Source organism: Mauremys reevesii, linkage group 1 (assembly GCF_016161935.1).
Source record: "Mauremys reevesii isolate NIE-2019 linkage group 1, ASM1616193v1, whole genome shotgun sequence".
In the NCBI taxonomy this organism is placed as follows: Eukaryota; Metazoa; Chordata; order Testudines; family Geoemydidae; genus Mauremys; species Mauremys reevesii.
The window spans coordinates 82,071,368-82,094,317 of NC_052623.1; the positions used below are offsets into that span (position 1 = coordinate 82,071,368).

At 39.6% G+C, this 22,950-nt stretch overlaps 1 protein-coding gene across 2 annotated transcripts in view; it reads right to left on the bottom strand.

Annotated features, from left to right (window-relative positions):
* The window catches only part of DIS3 (DIS3 homolog, exosome endoribonuclease and 3'-5' exoribonuclease), a 29,704-nt gene that overhangs the window by 2,717 nt on the left and 4,037 nt on the right, over window positions 1-22,950 (bottom strand). For both annotated transcript variants that reach the window (XM_039529601.1, XM_039529602.1), the window contains exons 3-18: window positions 22,502-22,695; window positions 22,319-22,392; window positions 21,085-21,252; window positions 16,392-16,556; window positions 13,612-13,725; window positions 13,382-13,519; window positions 12,391-12,537; window positions 10,877-10,993; window positions 8,596-8,697; window positions 7,585-7,649; window positions 7,408-7,492; window positions 6,611-6,738; window positions 5,547-5,633; window positions 4,164-4,320; window positions 1,852-2,066; window positions 246-414 (exon numbers count right to left, since the gene is read on the bottom strand). In XM_039529601.1, the coding sequence (XP_039385535.1) occupies window positions 246-414; window positions 1,852-2,066; window positions 4,164-4,320; window positions 5,547-5,633; window positions 6,611-6,738; window positions 7,408-7,492; window positions 7,585-7,649; window positions 8,596-8,697; window positions 10,877-10,993; window positions 12,391-12,537; window positions 13,382-13,519; window positions 13,612-13,725; window positions 16,392-16,556; window positions 21,085-21,252; window positions 22,319-22,392; window positions 22,502-22,695 (2,125 nt within the window). The remainder of the gene's footprint in view (window positions 1-245; window positions 415-1,851; window positions 2,067-4,163; window positions 4,321-5,546; window positions 5,634-6,610; window positions 6,739-7,407; window positions 7,493-7,584; window positions 7,650-8,595; window positions 8,698-10,876; window positions 10,994-12,390; window positions 12,538-13,381; window positions 13,520-13,611; window positions 13,726-16,391; window positions 16,557-21,084; window positions 21,253-22,318; window positions 22,393-22,501; window positions 22,696-22,950) is intronic.

Below are 22,950 nucleotides of genomic sequence, written 5' to 3' on the forward strand. Positions count from 1 at the left end.
TTATCTATTATCCTAGATAAAATTAAGATGTTTTCAGAAGCAACACTCTAATGTTGAAAACTTCTCTTTTCCAAAGAGACTATACTCAAGGCCCTTAACCATTCCTTACATGCTTCAGACTTGACTTGTATGTTATTGCCCTGCACAGTACACCAAAATATTACCTACAGAGATGTAGCTCTTATTACAAATGTTCACTCTTTCCAACAGTTTGAAAAGCACGACCCCATCTCAAAACTACTTACCTGGGTATGGAATGCAACTGATGCTCTTTGTGCGTACTGAGCCATTTTATGTCTGTAGTTGAGATTTACACACAGGTCTGCTAGTTTATGTTTATCTGTAAGTTCTGGGTAAGTACTGTCTGTGTTTATAGCCACTGCCAACAGTCGATGTACTATTATATCAGCGTACCTGCACGGATGAGATAAAAATCACTAACAGAAGTCTGAGCCAACATATCAGAATATACTCATTTTTTGGAAATTTCTGAATCTCATTTTATTTGTATGAATGAAATTACTCAATTTTTTTTTAAAAAGTTTATCCTAGACAAGGAACTTTATTGAACTGGTGTTATGGTTGAGTGCAGTCAATAAGCAACTCTATAAAAAGGACATCACTTTACTGAACAGAACTGTTCCCTGTGTGAATTCAAGACTATATTTGCTTATTTTAGTGACAAAAAATCTGCTGCAGAGCCAGCACGGTGATACAAGGTTACTTTCCGATTTCTACATCATCAACAGAATTCTTTACTATGTTCCACCTGCAGACTTTTTATTAATTATTAGTGATGTGTAAACCAGAAACACAGTTAGACTTTCAAATTCAAGGGGGAGTCTGCACACTGGCAGTTGAGCCATAGTTTTTTTTCCTTTGTCAGTTGAGCAAATTTAAATGTAGAATGATTGATTCAGCATAGAATGCCAATGCAAATTTTAACAATTCTCAGAACATAACTGAACTCGATTATGTATGAACTATGGCAGGACAATAACTTTTGCTTAATGCAAAAAGATATCCAGTTTGGCTACTGACATGTCATTCTTGGACTTTTAACAGCTCTACAATTTACCAACAGTTATACATATGTATTCCACAGGAATTTCAATTATCTATATACAACACATTTGCCTTAAATATACATCTAGGGAGTAAAGATAAGCACAGGTAGTTTCCATAAAACTTAGATCCACCTGTATGTCAAGGAAATCGTAAAAATAAGCCCTATTTTAAAACATGCACATTGGAATTACCCTTTACATGCACACTTGGTTTTCACATCACATTCTCACTTAAGCCAATAGTAAGTTAGTTGCTTCCCTGTGTAATGTACAGATGCGATGTCATTTACTAAGTTAATGTTAAATTAAGGCTACGTTTTATATACGTAAATCAATCCCTCCCAAAATATTATTTTACACCCAAATTCTGCAACAGAGCTCCTACATGGTAATGATTAGCCAGATTCTGCTGCAGGTTCTTTTTGGCATGTCTCATCTTAAATAGACATAAAAAAAATGTGCTTTTATACACCAGAATCATATATTAAGGATATATTGCTTTCCACTTAGAATACAGAAACAGTCCTATTTTATGGAATGTATGACTGAAATCAGAATACTGAGCCTGATGTCATGGGAAAGAGTTACAGCAAACCTAGGAACACAGGAGTCAGACCAAGATTACAGGAGCACTGCACAAGTTATCCTTTTCAAATATAAATCAAAAGAACTACAATGAAATGTTGTTAATTATGAGGCACGATACAGTATGTAAAGTAAAGTAGTTTTAATGCATTCATCACTCTCGCTTTTTTCCCTTTGAAAGTTCCATAAAGTAAATTACCTTCTAATGGGTGAAGTAAAATGTGTATAAATAGGCGATGCTAAGCCATAGTGATGAAAATCATTATCCATTCCAGAGCAAAAGTAGACAGCTTGCATCATGCAGCGAGTGGCCAAGATTCGCAACAGCGTATTTAGATATGGGAATTCAGGAGATTCAGCTTTGTCTAAAGTGTCAGCTAGAGCCTTTGCTGAATCAGTCTTAATTTCCAAATTCTGTAAGAAAAAAGGCCTGAGTTATATTATTGTCAAATCCTTAAAAATTTTCAACGCCATATGCAGGAATTTAACAGCACCATCTCAGCACTTCCAAACTTACCAGGTACATGCTGCCCCACATACTGTATCTCAGTGGCTCTCAAAGTTATTTGATTGTGCCCTCCTTCTTTGTGTCTGTAGTAGTTTACGACACTCCCCGGCCCTCAGCCAGCACCTGCTGCTCTCTGGCCACCCTGCTCTGAAGGCAGAGCAGAGAGCAGTGGCTGCTGGCCGGGCACCCAGCTCTGAAGGCAGCGGTGCTGTCAGCATCAGCAGAGAAGGGTGACATAGTACGGTATTGCCATCCCTACTTCTCCCCTGCCGCAGGCGGCAGCGCTGCCTTCAGAGCTGGGTGCCCAACCAACAGCTGCTGCTCTCGGGCTGCCCAGCTCCGAATCTGTGCAGTAAGTTTTCTTTTTTTCCTAAAACTTCTCTCACACACCCAGAACACATTCCACCTCTCCCCCATTTGAGAACTTCTCTCATATCTGATAAATCACCTTAGAAGTGCTGACAATCTGATAAGATGTCAGTACCTTAAAGAACAGTACATTTCTGCACATGGACTTTGATGGGCCAGCAGCAAAGAGCTAAAAGCCAACATTCTAAAAATTCAGCAAAATGTCAGATCTAATTAGCAGGGTAGCAGAGGGAGGGTGGAGGAAATTACTTTGTTAAAATTAATAATTTTATGATTTCTTTGGGCTGCACTTGGATTTTTCATTTTGTCATTCAGCAATGGATTGAAGGTGAGATGCAGAAAAAACAGGAGAAAGATAAGTCTGCTCATTTTTAAAGCTAGAGTTTCTTCAAGTGCCAACCCTACAAATTCAACCAGCTCTCCAAATCAAAGGGGGGCTCTTTCCTTCTGGAACATCGTCACCACTAGTAAAGATTCTCCAGGTCAAATTATGTCCTCAGTGGTGATGCTGTAACTGGATCTTTGTAAACATGAGTGTTGTTGATACATTGTTCCATTGCATTATTGGTTTTACCAGGCAAACGGTAGTTTAAAATTTTAGCTGCTATACTAGATAAAGAGGACTCAATACACAGACAGACCAAATCCATTGAGAAAAAATGGTATTTTGACAGTCACTTTTCAGATTACAAACACAAAAATCATCATCCCAATTTTACAGCTAAGGAGTGACTTATCCAAGACCATGCCAAGTCAGGGGCAGAACTTTCATCACGAAAGAAATTGTGCACGGCCTCTAGAAAGTGGTAACTTTTTTGAGAAATTCAACCCGAAAGGGGCACAAAGATGTACATAAGATAGACAGAAAAAGATTGAAGTTCAACTTCTCTTTAATGAAAGGCAACAACTTTTTAGTTAATTCCAATCTTAACTCATCCCTCTGATCTAAGTGTTATACAAGAACATGTAACTTTAAGGTTAGTTGTTTTAGCATTCATAGAATTATCAAGGTTGGAAGGGACCTCATGAGGTCATCCAGTCCAACCCCCGCTCAAAGCAGGATGAATTCCCAGACAGATTTTTGCCCCAGATCCCTCAAGGATTGAACTCATAATCCTAGGTTTAGCAGGCCAATGCTCAAACCACTAAGCTATCCCTCCCCCCACCTTAGTTTATGTTAAACCACTGACTGGTCATGTTTGAAATACTATGCTTATTTCTAGATTCCAATAGCCGTATTTGTTTTCAGAACCCATTAACTACAGGTCACTGACCCTTCCTTTAAGTAAATACAAAATACATTAACCAGCATAAATGATATACAATACAACACAATTACCTTAAAAAGAGAGCTCTTAGACTAAAAAGGGAAAAACAGCCTTCCACAAGATATAAAAGATTTAAGGTTGTATTGTTTCCTTCATTGAAAAACAGGTATTTGACAAATGGGTTGGTGGAACAAAGCATAGACTAAATGCTGCAGGGCCAAGTTGGATTTAAAAACAAAACAGAATACACAAAATAATGGAATTTTGGAATTTAAGTGGCCCATTAGAGAGAAAGGTCTACACAGCAGAAAAGCAAAGAATAGGCCTTTATTTATAATTACTTTATTCTAAAATGTTAAAACTTACCTTGGACTTCGCTGCCTTCACAAGGATGTCATAATTTGATGGAGGAGGAGCCGGGTGTTTCCGCAGCAAGGCATATTCTGAGAATTCTTCATGAATTTTTTTTGCTACGGAGATATTGGCAAGCAACATAAACTCTTCAACCATGGAATTAGTTTCTCTGTCAACAGGAAACATTTTGCACTGTTAGAAGAATATTTAAATTTTTATTTGCTTAAGCACTCAATAAAGAAGTATTTTTACTACCTCTGACAAGATTCTAAAACTGAGTCTAGTAAACTAGCAATTTGGAACATTTATACAAACATAAGTAGACAAAATTTAAAAATATGTAAAGACAAACATATATATTTACACAGGTCCAAAAAGGAGGTAGAGACAAAAGCAAAAAAAGTTACACTAAATCAATCCTACAATTTATCTGGGGGGAAGAATGGGGAGAAAAATGACAAAAAGTCTGTAAATCAGATCACCATGGCACTGGTTTATTCAGCACTTATTCAGAAGGGAAATCGCTGGATGAGCCACTTTACATTTTCTTAATATAATTGTTCTAATATTAAAGCACACGATACATAAAAACTCATTTCCACATATGTGCACCTATGCAAAATAAAGTTGAGAGGATCTAAAAGAGTAAAAAAAATTTGACTCAGAAGTTGGGCTGGGCTTAAAGGGAAAACAAGGAGCTGGCTACACAGATAAGCTTGGTTCCCCTCTTCACAAAAGTCCCTTGGTAGCACTATGTCCTACATTAACATAAAATGTCTCAGGATCATTGTGCATGTATATAAATGCTGTGTGTCTGCCCAGATCTCTGTCTCCCAGTGTGCCCCACTCCATGCTCTGTCCTCCCTTGGCCCCCAAACTTCAGGTCCCCTGTTTTCAACAGGCAGTGTTTGCAGGATGGAGCTGGTAGGGATCCCTCTGCCTCATCCCCACGTGCTCCAGGATTCTGGGGAAGGGATTCTCCATTTGCTTCCTGTAAGTGCAGCACAGAAGCTGGACTCTACCCTCTCATTCCCCTGCTCGCTGCCTTTCAGCTGGTACTGCCTCTGCCTTTCAGCTGGTGAACTGAGCTCTTATCTTTGTTCATCAACTGTTAGGTAGCCCCACAAGAGATTGAGAGGGAGTGCTGAGCCTGCCATTAACACTAACATTAGACACTCAGGATTTGAATTTTTTTTCTAAATTCATAAAAAGTAAGATATCAAGTTGAAATATTAATAGGGACCCTCCCTGATTTACATACTTCATAGACTTTTTAGGAAATTCATAGAAATCATACAATCATCTAGGATTAACTGACCAAACTTAAGAGGACTCTACAAATGCACTATTCAATAAACAAAACAACTTCTCCCACCAGAAACCCATAACACATACTTTAGCTCTTTGGTCTGCAAATCAATAGGATCATGAGTTTCACTATCTATATGGAAACGAACTTCGGGTGAGGAAAGTGTTAAAGCCCTGAAAGACAATAAACAGAACAAAATAATCATGTATTACAGCAAAAAAGTACTGGAAGGCTCAGTTTAAAAGTAGTCTGAACAATTACACTGCTTGACTGTGATATAAGTCAAGCAAGTGCAACTCATTTCTATTAACAGGAGTTAGGGGTGCTTGGCATCTCTGAGGATCAGCCCCAAACCAAAATGTTGCTGCACTTCTATGGGTATGTCTACATTTCAATCTAGGGGTGTGATTTCCAACTCAAGGAGACATACTCGCGCTAGTGTGCTAAAGATAGGATGTAGCTACAGCAGTGGAAGGGGTTAGCAGCCCCAAGTGTGTGCCCATCAGAGATGCTAGTACATACTCCGGGCAAGCTAGCACAAGTATGTCTCCTCAAACTGGGAATTACACCCTCAGCTTGAAGTATACACATATTCCTCTTGCAGGGATAAAGAAAAGTTAACATTCCTAAATATGCACCTACTTGAGATGACTGAATATTGCAAGATGAAAGCTGGAAACAATAACCCTCCTTTATACATTCCTTGTACATTAAAGTATTTCAAATGATACCTAGCAATCTGCTACAGCTCAGGTTGTTTCAGTTTTAGTTAGAACCTCAATTCTCTAAGTGGTTTCCCCCCACACTATAGAAACTTCCTGGCATTCCTTTAACTAAAAAACAAGTCTAAACAGTAAGTTCTGCAAAGCGGCTATGCTGTAAAATATAATTGGCTTACTATACAAACCTTATTACAAATATCTATCGCAAACTTACAAAATAAAATTAAAAGGTTAAATATAGTTGGAGAACTTAAAATAACTACCTTATATATAGTCTATATTACTTTATAATGGTAATCTAGCACTGATCTTTGAAATGTTATATTGGCTGGGGCAGACTAACACCAAGCGGCATGATATAGTTGGACAGATTTAAAACAACTAAACAGATGAGACCATGACCTTAAAACCAATTTGAACAAATTTACCCATTATCAATTCTTCTCTTCTTCAGAATTTTTGCTAATTTATTTAGTCCACGCAAACTAGTAGTAATATCATCTTTCATGCTTGCAGAATCAATTCTCATCTGTGCTTCAGCGTATGTAAGGGATGCCTTGAAAAGAAAAACAAATGTGACAATACCACATACAACTGAGTATTGAACAGCAAAATGTTCTTCCCTCTGCTGGAAATACAAGCCACAGTTCTTTGTCAAAGTATGCTGAAAACCAGCACAAACAAGGAAATCATAATCCCAAAGACTACCACTCAACACTGAATTTACCTCATCATCCTCAAGTGTTCTGAGACAAAACACAACAGAAAACACATATACAGACGTACAAAATTTGGCTTTTACACTGTACATTTTAATGTCTCAGAGACTTGTGTTAGCCCTGATTTTCAGATGTGCTGGCCACTTGCAGCTCCCATTGATTGTACAAGGAGTTATGGGTGCTTGACACATCTGAAAATCAGGCCCATTATTTACATACATTTATGAACGTATATCAGGCCAAAAAGTATAGGAAGAGAAATGTAACCCCTTGTTTATTTGCCTTAACATGTTGATTCAGGTAAGGCATTTATTTTGATTTTATTGAAAAAGTCATTTTCTAATTATAAAATGAAATAAAAACTTAGAAAAAAGAAAAGGAGTAATGAAAAGAAGGAAAAACTCCTATATATTGAGTCTCTGGATCCTTAGGACATTCAGTTTCCAGTACAGTTTATCCAGGTTGTTTTTATAAGCATTAAAATAATATTTTAATACACAACTAACCTTGGAATTAATAACACTCTTGGTAAATCTGGTTTTTAAAATGTCAGCATTGTGGTTCATTTCCCATATACATGAAAATGCAAACCTAAAAAAAAAAAAAAGAATTAACCAGTTAAAAACATGGAAAAAACATCTGGAGCTACTTGGACAAGGTCTAAATATGGATTAGGTACAAACCTGTCCACGTTGGATCTCAAGGAACATAAATTGGAGCTAAGCAACTCTGGAACCATATCAATCCTCTGTAAGACAAGGGATAAACCAACTACTTAGCAATACATACAGTTTTACCTAAATAAGTTAGAGACTTCTTTCCATCTCAAATCATATGACAATAAAATATTTAACAGCAAGAAAATATTGGTTCTAAGCTTTTATTAAATGGCTCTTCCAGCTGGCATTAATCTCATCATGAAAAATATAAAATAGTTTTTTTCAGATTTATAAGAAAAAGGAATACACAACTTCAGAAGAAACTTATTGCTTCTGAGTGGGATCTAACAGGTGTCAGTTTTTGTAACAGCTCTTTCTACAGTAGCTATTATTGAAAAGAAATGGTGGTCCACAAGAAATACACCGCTGCAAGCGGTACAAAACCGATGGAGCTGAATTGGGCACAGACATCTATGAGATGGAGCCTCTGTAGGCTAAAAGAGATTCTGCAACAAGAAAATTGAGCAGACGCCACAGCTTTGACTCTTGTTGCCTATGAATGCCACATCACTGTATTTACTTTAGGATTCCCTACTTGTGCCAATTGTTCTGCTGTAACTACCAATTACTGTGTCAGCTCTACTCTGGCTGACTGATGACCAGTAAGTGAAGGGACTATAACTCTCTTTAACAGTGATCTGCAAATTACAATGAGATTAATACCCAGAGTCAGAAGTATATAGAATACCTCTCTTAATCCTGCTATTTGGGGGACACAGTATATGCAACATACTTCTAAAGTGATGCATTTCTTATTGTGATTTAGAGAGAACCCTCAAAATGATCTACAGTCCTGCTCTGTTGGCTGACTCCTGATACGTGTGTTTAATTCAACACTTTATCCAAATTAAGTGCAGTCTAAAGGCCTCCCTTTTGTTCAGCTTGGAGATAACGATATGTCTCCATCTCCTCCAAATAAAATGTTAGCAACAACATTCCACCAAAACAAGAAAGCTCTACGAAAAGAACATTTACTTTTTCACATAGATACACGGTTGTCCCTCTTTTTGCTGACTCTTGGTCCAAAGCATTTCCTGGTCGAATAAAATGGCTGACGTCTGCAATATGTACACCAACCTTTGAAAAAAATAAAACATGACTTTCAGCATATCACATTGTATGCATTTTACGGACTGAAGCAGTGTTTTCTTGAATTATATTAAGCAGACATTCACAATATGAAAGACCCTCTGTGTTTTTCCATCTCTCCTCACAATCTCATTTCCCTGCAGCAACTACTGCGATTGATTACATCAGTGATCGGCAACCTTTGGCACGTGGTCCACCAGGGTAAGCACAGTTTGTTTACCTGCAGCGTCCGCAGGTTCAGCCAATCGCGGCTCCCACTGGCCGCAGTTCGCCGCTCCAAGCCAATGGGGGTGGCAGGAAGCATTGGCCAGCACATCCCTTGGCCCGCGCTGCTTCCCACAGCCCCCATTGACTTGGGACGGTGAACTGCGGCCAGTCGGATGACAGGTGCTTACCCTGGTGGGCTGTGTGCAAAAGGTTGCCGATCCCTGGATTACATGAACAAGTAACATTGATTTAATTTCACTTTAAAGTGATGTTTACAGTAGATACAACATTGGGGTGCACATTGATTGTCTAAGTGAGAGACTTTACATTTATTGGGATGGTCACTCTCCTTGTTGCTTGCAGCCCCCACTTCTCTATTCCCTCTCCAAGCCAAATTGCAATTTGGTTTTGTCTTCCTCCATGTTTGCTAGCCCTACAATTTTGGTCTTATCTGCTATTATCGTCACAAGCTAATATATACCAAACACACAGTACAACTAGTTGTGAGGTTTTATGAGCAACTCAAAAAAAACCCAAAACAACACCCACCTTCTCAACCTTTGTAAAAATCCTTGAATATAATATATGGAAAATGGGAATAGCAAATACTATGCATGGCAACTTTGTGGTAAAAATTATCTTTTCAAATTTCCTGAAATACGGGCTTGGGTTCTCAATATTAAATGTTAACTAGTATTAATATTTCACTTTTTTTTTCTAAATAGACACCAGAGTTCACTAGTGAACCTGTGCTACCTGGATATAAGCGCACAGTTTTAGATAACTGGAAAGCTATACACATATGTACGTGCATCTGTATTATGACCCTCACCCTACAAAGACATCAGGACTGGAGATCAAAAAGGCTAAACAGCACAAATGACCTCACAGGAGTCCATCTATGGGCTTGTAAATGCAGGGTGAGGGCCTACTACTACACATTGGAAGTATTAAAATACTTCATATTGTGCATGTGCAAAACAACTAATTTCAAATGGTCATACCTTTACTAACTGAAAACCAATGTTTTTCACACCTAGCCCTAGATCTCAGTGAGACTTAATTCCATGCTAAGTCTGTCAAATTTCCATTAACTATTTATTTAATCTGTGCATAACTTAAAGAATAGCCAAACATAAATGGGTCAAAAAAAGGAAGAAAAAAAAGATGTAAGATCTTTGGGCAGACAGCACACTTGGAAGATTTCAAGCCAAGAGCAGGATTATTGGGAAAATTATGAGTGAGAACTGGGGATTGTAGCTAAATATGTTTTACAGCCAGAAATGTCTCCTACTGGCAACCACTTTAAGGACTTGCCGCCATTTAAAATGCCACAGATGCGTTGTTGTAGCTTCACTGCCATAGCGTTTTAATTGTAGACACTACCTGTGCCGACAGGAGGTGTTCTCTTGTCAGAGGCAGTAATCCACCTCCCTGATAGCTAGCTGGTAGCTAGGTTGACGCAAGAATTCTTCTGTCAACCTAGCGCTGTCTGCATGAGGACTTAGGTCAGCTTAATAACGCCGTTCAGTGATATGGATTTTTCACGCCCAATTGACAGTTAAACCTACTTAATTTTCTAGTGTAGACCAGAGTCTTGCTGAAACAATCTAACACAGCATTTACTCTAAATGCTGACCATAACATTGCAGATCGCACACACATTTCAAATTAAAAAAGAAAAACATCTTTTTTGTGACTTTATAGGAAAAGTGACATTTCATCTCAAGAAATATTTTTAAAAATCCTTCTTGTCCACTCAGTCAAATTTCATTTAACATGCTGACATCAGTGGCTCCATTATTGCAACTGATGAAGACAAAAACATTTTCTAGTGTTACACATTAAAGAAATCCCATTTCAGTTCCTCCTGCCATTACACTGTTGTTTGAGAAAAAGGGAGGTGGGAGGAAAGGACAAATAAATGACCCATAGATAGAAAAATAAGGGAACAAAATACCTCTAGATTTCCATTTTCCAGTTCTCTGCAATGTAATGCATCATCAATATCAGTACAGCCTGGAGGATCCACACTGCATACACACAGATACCTTAAGTCTTCTCTAAATTTCATGTCCTGAAATTTTAAACAAGTTTTTCAAACATACTGTAGAAACCAAACTACAAAATGTCATTAGAGGAATGTACTTTGGGGTAAGATTTTTAAAGTGGGAGCACAGGTCACATTGACTTTATGTTTTAGAAAAGCTTCTCTCTTGTATACAGTTAGGTCAAGGTGTACAGGTACTACAGTGATGGACAGAAGAACTATGATAAATTTTTAAAGCATTTGCTATTTATTGGCAAACAGAAGAAAAAAAGACAAGCTTTTCATGAACTGAGTCAACACGGAGTTAGCAAAGGATCAGGAGCCAAGAAATACTGATTCTGACACTCAGTCCCTCAGTGTCAGAGCCAGTATTTTTTTTTTTGGCTCCTGATCCTTTGCACAGTCCATACTGACTTGGAGTTCATGGAAAATGTTGTGGTTTAGGAGAAATCATATAACCTCTCTGTCTCAGTTTCCCAGTTTAAAAAAAAGTTGCAAATGAATATGTGTAATGAATGTAAAATGAGGATACTACCCACCTACCTCACAGAGGTTATAACAAGGGTCAGTCAATGTTTGTAAAGTGCCTTGATTATTTCATAAAACCTAAAATAGTCATTTCCCACATTTAAGTTAAATCATTGGAGGAAATGTACTTGGAACTCATTAAACAGGAAGTTAACTAGTTGGTTTTGTATTGAATATGCTTTGAAGATTTAAAAGAGTGGCTGAAGCAATCTCATACAGCATATCTCTTGAAGGGAGGAGTGAGGTAGAAATAACATTTTAAAATTCTCATCCCAAGAGATGGTAGGTTTGGAAAAGTTCTTTCCCTCCCATCTTTATTCTCTGAAATCCCTTTGCAACAAGACAGAGAAATTTTGTGTCTGGTTTTGAAGGAGGAGACGTGTTAGTCACTGAGCTCAGTTAAAACTGGTGTTGTCATAGAGTGACTGGCCCCTTTAAGAGGGAGTGTGGTCCAGTGCACTCTATGACTGGATACCTGGTCTGAACTGGTCTTAAGGGAAAACACCTGGCCCTATAAAGGAAGAAGCAGTACAGAGACTGCAGAGAGTGAGAAAAGGTCCTACAGCAAAGACCCTGAGATCAAGGGTCAACCCCAAGGGAGGCTGAGAATGGCTTACTGAAGCAGGGAAGAGCCTATGACACTAGGAGCGTTTTGAGACAGTACCTCAGAGAGAAGGAGCTGTGCCCAGTTTCAGGCAGGGGGTAGATCTTTTTGTGTGCGCGTGTTTATTTTGAACCATATGCCAATAAAACCAGTCCCTAAGGAGGGGTATCACTGAACAGAGACAAAGACTGTGTGGAGCTCAAAAGGAGCCCTGAAAAGGGAAAACAGAGGTAGAGTGCTACAAGGGGGTGCTCAGGTAGCAGCCACATTGTTACATGTGTTTTTAATTTACCTCTTCTGTAATGCTCCATGGCATTTTTGGTAGAAAGCTAAGAACAGCCTGGGAGAAAGGCTGATGGGGAACATCATGTTCAAGAAGCAGAACTTCTGTCTCAGTCTCTTTATCTCCAGCAGTTCCTAAATTCTTTACAAAGTGACCCTAAGAAATGAGAGAGCAAGAGAGATTTAAGCAAAATCTTGACACAGGGCTGTTTGACAATCAAATACTTAACCCTACAATATCTTAGGCTGTTATTGAACTAAACTGTACAGTACACTCTTCCTTTAGCTACTTTGTCATCTTGGAGATCCATTGTTTTTTTGTGGTGCACACATTCCTTAAGAACTGTTCTGGCCAAAAGGTATTTAAATTTCAAGATTTTACCCACTGCGTATTTCCCACTTTGGAACCCCGATGGCCTCCTTATGAGAGAGATGGTACTCTCTCCAGTTATACTCTCTCCATATTTCAGATTATAATACTCTTTTGATACTGATTTAGTTTCCCAGATTGTTAGAAATATGAAATTCTTCTTTCACTTTGAAGTCTCAAAGTGCTTCACACAGGTTAACTTCAAAAACCCTGTTTATTATTTTTGAGTACTGTCAGTGTATGCAACACTGTACAGGAAAAGGAAAACACAGCATTCCCTAGTTTATATAAGTAAAACACTGGAGTCAGTTCAGAAATATTTCATTTCAGAACTTTAGGACCAGACTTTCAAAGCCTAAATACAAGAGCTGAAAGTAAGTAGCAGCTATGGATGCTCAGCACCTCTGAAAAAAAGTGGGGCCACTTAGACGCTCAAGTCTGAGAGCTGCGGCCTCAAATGTTATTCACTCAATTATGTTGGGAACTTCCTCAGCATCGCTAAAGGTACTCAAAACATGTAACACAAAAAGATTTTAAATCATCTAGCTTAATACTACTAATAGTTCTGATCATTAGATTAAAAATTACTATCCTCAGATGTATAATAATGAAATTTTTATTTTAAACTTACATTAGGATATCTGGAATTTCTGGGCCAACCATCAATAGCAACAATAATTCTTTGTCCCTCTAATGTGGAAGCTTGTCTGGTTTCTATTCGAATTCGAGGGATTCTGCGATCAGCTGGTGTAAACAAATGCCGTCTGGCCTGTTGAAAGAGAAAAGGAGGAGAAATAACTTTTCCCCTTCCCCCTCTTTTTTTTTTTTTAAACATTTACAACAAACAGAGTATTTGCTTACCTCTTTTATCTGTGATTTGGAAAGCATGCCACAAAATGGTCTCCAATTTCTTTTTATAATACCTACTACTCTTCCTGATGGTCTCAACATGTTCTTGTTTACAGAAGACTTTAGCTAGGATTTAAACACAAACTGTATTTGAATTCATGATTTTAATATAGCTAATATAGTAAATAATCTAACGCATGCTTTAAAGGACACAATTTTATCAGTCACTGTAATGTTCATAAACTAGATTATGACATCATAAATAGAACCATGCCTCTCCCCTCCTCCCATATCCTTTACACCACTTTTAATGTCTGCAAGGTGTGACATCAGCTGCTTTGATCTAGATTAAACTGGTATTAACCCTAAATTTACAGATATATTACACATAAGAAAACAGTGGAGGGGAAAAAAGCTGCAAAAAGGGTCCATAGATTCCAAGGCCAGAAGGGATGACATATCACCTAGTCTGACTTTCTGCATAACACCAGCGACAGAACTGCCCCCAAAATAATCCTAGAGATCTTTTTGAAAAAACATGCAGTCATGACTCCACCATGACCATTGGTAAATTGTTCCAATGCTTAATTACTCTCACTTAAAAATGTACGCCTTATTTCCAGTCTGAATTTTTCTAGCTTAATCTTTCAGCATTTGGATCAGGTATACCTTTCTCTGTTAGATAAAGAGCCCATTATTGAATATTTGTTCCCAATGTATGTACTTATAACTGATCAAGTCACCCCTTTGTCAAGATAGACTTAAAGAGATCAATGTATTTATTGTCATAAGGCAGGTTTTCTAATCCTTTAATCATTCTCATAGCTCTTCTCTGAACTCTAATTTATCAACATCCTTCTTGAATTGTGGGCACCAGAACCAGATACAGTATTCCAGCAGTAGTCGCACCAGTGATAAATATAGATGTAAAACAATCTATCTGCCCCTACTTGAGATTACCCGGTTTATTCATCCCAGCATCACATTAGCTCTTTTGGCACCAGGTCAAACTGGGAGCTCATGTTCAGCTGATTATCTCCAATGACCTCAAATCTGTGTGTGAGAGAGGAATGCTCTCTTGTTCTGCTGCCCACGCAATCCCCCTACTTTCCTCCACCCTTGCTGTTCTGTAAACCTCTTAACAAAAAGACTCTCATTACTTGGGGATGCGAATGAGATGGGGGGGGGGGCGGGGGCTATGTGCTTATTTTAAAACAACAATTTAAAAGTCAGGAAATTCAAATTTAATGTAACAGGCATTTGACTATATGGAAATTAAGGTGCCCACACGATCTTAACTCTACCCCCACAGAAACACTATCTTCCTGTCTCTTTCTGTGAATGGAGTATCACAAATACGCACCACAGAATGTTTTATAGCTGGTTACTTACATACATGACCCCACTGAAGGCTAATGGTTTGTCATCACACTTAACCTTTGCTCTTTTCATGCAAGTGCTGTAATCTGGACCTAGCTCCATCTAATAACTGGCTCGTGCATGGAATCAGAAGATAATCACGTGAGAACTTCCATACATTTCAGGAGTGAGACCATTTATGAGCAGGGACTGATCACCCCCAGTGTGCTATTTTTCTAATTAGAAACTTGTACAGTATCTTTTTTACATATCTATCCATATTTAGTACATCCGTATGACTATAATAAAAGCAGGAGATGGCAGGACAATTGTGTAATTAAGATTAAGGCATCCCAGTTTTTGTGATCACTGATTAGAAGAAATCTGTTACAAATTATTTGTAATCAAAAATAAAAGGATGGCGAAGTTTCTGATTTCTCTCAGAAATTACTAAAGGTAGTGTTTAAACAGCGCAGGCATCTTTTCTATGTATTTAAAAGAAATATAAATATTTGAAAACATGTGAAATTTAACCTTACGTGTGAATTTCCTGGTTGTTGGGGGTTTTTTGTTTTAAATAACCAATGTTTTTGTAAGGTATTTTATTGCTTCCTGCTTAAGCTGCTGCTAAGTACTAGTATCATTAATGCAGGGATTGGCAACTTTTGGCCCGCTGCCTGCCAGCGTAAGCACCCTCGCGGGCCGGGCCGGTTTGTTTACCTGCCACTTCTGCAGGTTAGGCTGACTGTGGCTCCCACTGGCCGCGGTTCACCGCTCCAGGCCAACGGGGGTGGCGGGAAGTGGCAGCCAGCACATCCCTCAGCCTGTGCTGCTTCCCGTAGCCCCCATTGGCCTGGGAGAGCAAATGGCGGCTAGTGGGAACCGCGATTGGCCAAACCTACGGACGCAGCAGGTAAACAAACCAGCCTGGCCCGACAGGATGCTTACCCTGGCAGGCCGCGGGCCAAAGGTTGCCGATCCCTGCATTAATATTTACTTTCTTGGTATAGGAATAAAAAGTTAAGTTATCAAATTATCATCCCCTTAAAAATTAAAAAAAAAGAAAAAAAGAATAAGAAAAGCAGGTAAATTAGAGGATACATCTAGTTTTGAAGGAAACTTTTATACAAATCACATGGAAAAGAGAGTGAGAGATAAGAAAGTCTCTATCCAGCCACGACCTGGTTACACTGGCATTCCTGATTTCACATCTCTCACCACTAGAACTGGATGAAAAAAATAGGAATCATTGTTTCAAAATTTTATCCTTTTTGTCCAAACTATAAATTTTGGACATTTTTGACTAGACCTATTGAATTCATCTTTCAAGAGCTGAAATAGATGTTGCTCTAGGGTGCCAGGCAACGAGAAGAAAGGAGACAACACAGGAGCACAAATAGGACTGAATCAGAAACCTGTAATTTATATCATACAGTATTTTCTTTCTCCTCTTCATTTTCATCGTCGTCTTCATTTTGACCCTCATCTTGCAAAACTACAGAGGATGGTGCAACCCACTGGTCTTTTGCCAACAGTTCCACAGCTACTAGATCTTCATGAACGGCTCGGTTTAAATTTTTAAGTCCTTGTATAATTATCTGTTTAAGAAAACAATGTTTTAGATATTAAAATTACAAAATTTTACAGTAGTCCCCCAGAGGCCCTATTGTGTTGGGCACAGTACACACATACAATAGAAGCAGCAGTCCCTGTCCCAAAGAGCTTACACAGACCAATATAAGAGCTATAAAAAACTATTTTTTCCACCCCAGGTCTCTTTCAGTACTAAAAATACTTTTCTAGTATTCTCACTCCTAGTAACCACACATTTTTTTCAGATTTTAACCCAGATAATGCTTGGATTTTCCAAGTTTAATCTCCTTTTTATTTTTAATCTTTGTTTCAACGGATTTAAAAATTTAGCTTAAACGTATAAGAAACTTTAATAAAGACACACGTGACCTTTCATATGTTTCCCTTGTGACACTGGTAAACCAAGTGCCAGTTCTAGCTAATGCCTACAGAGTTGGTCAGAACTGACAGACTCATAGCTGCAAACCAAATCAGCATGTTTGTAATAATAGGTATTATTATTGTAAGAATGTATTTAGTGTTTAGACTCTATGAAACGTTTGTAAGTTGCTACATATGTTAATCTCACTTTAAGGTCTGTATCCCATTCTATAAAGGAAATATGTAAGTTTTGCTATATGACCTTGAAAACGTTTGCTCTGAACTTGTGAACACAGGCAGGGGAATCGTCCTTCCCACCCATTAAGAAGGTCTATCAAAATTAAATGGATCATTAAAGGACATCACAATACAAAGGACTGGTGAATGGCCTTATCACACCTTGGAAATGCTACATGCAAGGGAGCTCCTCTCATGGACTGGAAGGTCAAAAGTTAAACATAAAACAGGGTCAAAAGAAAACTATTCATCTCTCTTTGCTGTTTGAACTCTCACAGGGTCAGAGACACTAAACCAGGGGTCGGCAACCTTTCAGAAGTGGTGTGCCGAGTCTTCATTTATTCACTTTAATTTAAGGTTTCATGTGCCGGTAATACATTTTAATGTTTTCTAGAAGGTCTCTCTCTATAAGTCTATATATTATATAACTAAACTAGTGTTGTATTATAAAATAAACAAGGTTTTCAAAACATTTAAGAAGCTTCATTTAAAATTAAATTAAAATGTTGCTCTTACGCCACCGGCCCGCTCAGCCCGCTGCTGGTCTGGGGTTCTGTTCACCTAGGCCGGCAGCAGGCTGAGTGGGGCCTGTGGCCAGGACCCTGGCTGGTAAGGGGCCGGTAGCTAGAACTCCAGACCGGCAGCGGGCTGTGCGGGGCCGGCGGCCAGGACCCCAGACCAGCAGTGGGCTGAGCGGCTCAACCCGCTGCCGCTCAGGGGTTCCATCCGCCGGCTCCTGCCAGCCGGGATCCCAGCTGCCAGACCCGTTCAGCCCGCTGCCAGTCTGGGGTCCCGGCCCTGCCCACATACAGTGGGTACCTACCTTCTCCCTGGTTCTGGCCCATTCTCTTCCCCTTTCTCTGCACTGAGCTGAGGGTGGGAGTGCACTGAGCACAGGGCTGGGGGTGAAGGGTCTGGCCAGGAGCTAGAATGAGGGAGGGGGGCTCACGGTTGGGGCAGGAGGTTTGGGTGCGGAGCGCTTACCTGGGCAGCTCCCATTTGGTGCGAGGGGTGCAGATGGGAATGTGTGTGTGGGGGGAGAGGATGCAGGAGCTCCCGTTTGGTGCTCAGGGTGGGGATGGGGATGTGGGGAGTGCGTGGGGATGACAGAGTCAGGGCTGGAGGCGTGTGTGTGTGTGTGGGGGGGGGTTGAAGAAGTCAAGCAGAGGGCTGGGTGTGTGTGGGGGGGGTTCCGGGCTCACGGCAGGGGCTTGGGGGAGAGGGGGACTGCAGGGCTCAGGGCAGAGGGCTGGGGGTGTGGACTGGGATCGTGGGGTGCTCACAGCAGGGGGCTGGAGGGGATATGCCCCAATTCCAGCCCCCCTTCCCCAAGGCCTTGCCCACTTCTTCTCTGCCTCCACCGGGAGCAGCAAGCACACTGACTCTGCTCCTCCCTCCCTCGCAAGGGCCATCAGCTGATTGGCAAGCAGGGAGGGAGGGACGGAGAGGAGGAGGAGGAGGGGCAGGAACCCAGCACACCCCGGGAAGAGGCAGAGGAGCTGGCAGGACCAAGCTTCTTCCCTCTTCCCCTGCGGGGGCAGAGGGTGGAGAAGAGCAGGCCAGGCCGGATTTTTAATGGCACGCTGTTGCCTGCCAGGGCAGCAGCATGCCATTAAAAATCAACTCACGTGCTGTCTTTGGCACGTGTGCCATAGGTTGCCGACCCCTGCACTAAACTAAAGCAGAGCTCCCCAGGATTGACCTGGATCTGCCCAGAAAGACATTTTGAACGGACAGATTATTACCACATCTCTGTCATCTTTAGGAATCACAGATGGTAACTCAGTGTGAGTATGTTTGCTTGCTTTACTCTGTAAAATAACTTTCATTTCTTTTTCCTAATAAAGGTTAATAAACCTATAGATAGTTTATTACAGGATTGGTCTTTGGTATACGATCTAGGGTACCAACTGATCTGGGGTGAGAGAGTGGGACTGGGAAGCAACCTGAATATTTTGTGATTTTTGGTGTAAGTGACCATTTATCACTAAATCCAGCTTGCCTGAGTGGCAAGATAGACTGGAGCGTCTAAGGGGAATGTCTGTGACTCGATAAAACTGTAACAGTGATCCCGGAGTTCACATCTGTTACTGGATTGGTGAAATCTAATTATAGATCTAGAACACACCATCTCATGTTTCACATGTATGCAGAGGAATCAATTAAATTGTTCAAAGAACTGTTGTCACATGGTGTAACGAAGCTGCTGCCTCACCCAGTTCAGAGGAATTTCTTTGTAGCTCCCATAAGGTGGCTGACACTAAAGTTATCTTGTGTGCCAGGGATTTGCAACCTTTGGCATGTGGCTTACCAGGGTAATCACCCTGGTGGGCCACGCCGGTTTGTTTACCTGCTGCATCAGCAGGTTCGGCCAATCACAGCTCCCACTGGCTGCGGTTCACCGCTCCAGGCCAATGGGATCTGCGGGAAGCAGCGCGAGCCAAGGGATGTGCTGTCCGCCACTTCCCGCCGCTCCCATTGGCCTGGGACGGCGAACCACGCCAGTGGGAGCCGCAATCGGCCGAACCTGCGGACGCGGCAAGTAAACAAACTGGCCTGGCCCACCAGAGTGCTTACCCTGGCAAGCCAGTTGCCGATCCCTGTTGTATGCTCTCAATGCCAGAGAGAGGGGTGCTACTAAACTCTGGATTTTTGCAGGAGACACAGATGTTCTAGTGCTCTCTGTAAGACATTACACTCAAGACTTCTGCAAGGGCAAATCATCAAGCAATGGAATGGTTCCGAGGATGATTAAGCACATCCAAAAACTATCCTCCCACACTGGGCATGGATGGGTCTTGGAGGAAGAATTTATCACACACCAGTGATGTGTAAAATACCACGCACTTCCGAATCAATCCTTCAGGCAATCAAATGCTTGTGTGCACAGACTAGATACTCAACACCCTGCAAATGTTTGGCTAACAGCGTGCCTTGTACAAGTTGAGTAGGAAGTATATAGTTGAGAGAACTGAGTGGCAATTTGTCTAGCAATGGTGCCCTAGACGGAGATGACTCAATGAATTAGTGTTTTCAGTCGTACAAGCCAGGGCTAACTCCCCGAGGATTACCAAAGATCAATGTCCTTTTTATGGAAGCAATGCATCCCTGTGTTAAAGTATAACTAAAAAATATTGATTTATAAAAATTCTCTCAACTATACATTTACACAATTATTCTAGGTCTGTCGTGTTTGGTATCACTATGTTTCTGATAGACAGGACTTTTAAATGATACCTAACTTGACCCATTTCCAAAGACACTATATTATCAAAGTTTCCATCAATTGTAGGACCTAGAGCTAGAAGAAAGCAGCAAGTCCTCCCTATCACGCAGAGGGTGACACCACTGAAATTATGGTTTTGTAGATTTTTTTCTTTTAAACAAATCAAATGACACCTTTCCTACCTTTCTATCACTAATTTGCCCACAGAATGAGATTTTACTACATTACATTCCCAGATTACTAACTTCAATAAATGCTCAAGAAGATGAGAAAAAAATATATATTTGAATGCACTCCAGACATATTTCCTTGGTCTTAATAAGTGGACGTGTATATCGGTCAATAGAGAATCTTCTCACTTCCCATTAACAAAAGAGTCAGACTAGCGGCAAAGAAAACTGGAGGGGAAAAAAAATGGCCAAAATAAAATGCACACTGCTCACAAAAAAGAAGCGGATAGTGCTATAAAAACCAAGATCTTGAGGGGAAAACCTGAGTTAAAGACAACCGAGATGACATCACATATAGATCATTAATGTAGGCCACAAAAAATTAAGAGGAAGGGCCTTCATTAAGTGAATGGACATTATAGCAACATTTCAGATCAAGAGGTCATGTGGCTCATCTACCTAAATCCTTAGAAACCCATAAATTATTCATTAAAACACACTGGATGTTTCTGAAAATATGAAATCGAATGCAAAACTCACTTCTTTGTTCTCTTCAGCATCTCCATGAACCCATACTGTAGCTTCAAGATAATTATCTCTGTTGGCTCTGAAGGTTCCTTGAAAGTAGATTCCAGATTTTATGCCTTGTTGTAATTTGCTAAGGGGGAGATGCTCTGAAAAAATTATCCTTCCACTTTCTATTTCTTTCTGTTAAAAAAGTTAAAATTGGTAGTTGGTTCATTGTATTCATAATTATCCTAAAACTAAGTTCATTGACATAAATTCAGCCTACCAAACTCCAGTGCAAAAATCAGAGGTATAACCATTTGTTTATGTAGCAATAAGAGTATATAAAATGTGTTCAGCTACTGCTAACAGGAAGCGGATTACTGTCTCAAAAGGTTTCGCAACAGTACAAGGACCCTGGAAGCATCACATACTGGGAGTTCTTTCCTTCTGCCTGCAGCTGCACACCATAGCCATATACTGTGTGGATGTCAAGTGCTTTTATATTTGTTCAGAGTTTATCAGGACAGCATCAAGTCTGTATGAGGGAAAACTGGTTTCCAAGACAATATTTATCAATGTTCCATGTAACCCCTCACCTCCTGCCAAATCCCAAGCCTTTAAAATCCCAACCAAATTAGATGATTTAAAGCACTTATTAAACCACAACTACTTTAAGAGAAATATTGAGCAAAGTGAGAGCCTTGGAAACCACATCAACTCTAATATATTTAATAAATCAGAAAATATCTATATTTTGTCCCATATTAAATTATTAATTATAAGAGTATGTAGGTATTTGGAATACTTAAACTGTTTATACAAGTAAACCATATATTAACTAAAAATTTTACAGAAAATGCTTATGAAAAATATTAAATTAATGTGAACTCTAAAACAACAGGAACAATCAAAGAGCTAACTGGTCCACAATCCAGTTTTAGGCAATTTTTGTTTGCACCAATTATTCTGGATATGGATCTACATTTTTTTGTTCAATTGATATTGTTTTCATCCGACACTGAATGAGGAGCTCTCTACCGTAACTGTGACTTCTGCATGTAACTTGTAGCTATTTTCTAATAACTGCATAAACAGTGCATTCAGAGCAGCATTTCCCATTTTATTTCTCTAGAGCAGCAGCAGCAAAACAATACTGTCATTAAACTGTGATAAATTAAGACACAAAGACTAATTTTACCATACTGCAAAACATTTATATTTCTTTTGAAGAGCTGGAACAAAAAATAAATAAAAGAAAACATACCCCTTCATCAGATACACAAGCAAGCCGATCTACAAGATCAGGATTAGCTATCAAGCTCTTTATATATTCTTCACCTATAAAAACAAAGGCACAAAATTATTTATTTACAAGATAAGTATGAAGACACTAGGGGGATTTTTACATGTCAGCAATAAGTCAAATACTTCATATCAATAAACTTACATGTATAAGCAGTTAATCCCTCTTCCACAGCCTTCTCTTTATTATTTCTGTCATTTGTTAGTAAAATAACTTGTATGGTCTCCTCATTGTTTATTTTCTTCAAGTGTTCATCATACCATTTTGTTGCTACCCGGATGGCTTTATCGTTGCGGTCATTAGAAGTTTCTCCTTGCTCTTGTTCTATGTAAGTTTCTCTGAAATCAACAGAAAATCCTACAGTAAGGTTAAGTGTGATGCTACTGATGTTTAAATACATCAAACAACAATCTAAAAGTTAGGGGGATAAGGAAAAATAGTGAGAAAATTCTATTTCTAACATAGAACTTATTATTGAAGATTAGGGAGGACTGAGAGACACTCCAGAGGGACTTAATGAATTTAGTTAACTGAGCAACACAAGGACAAACATAATGTACTCCAGAAACAATAATAGAAGTTACTTGCATGCA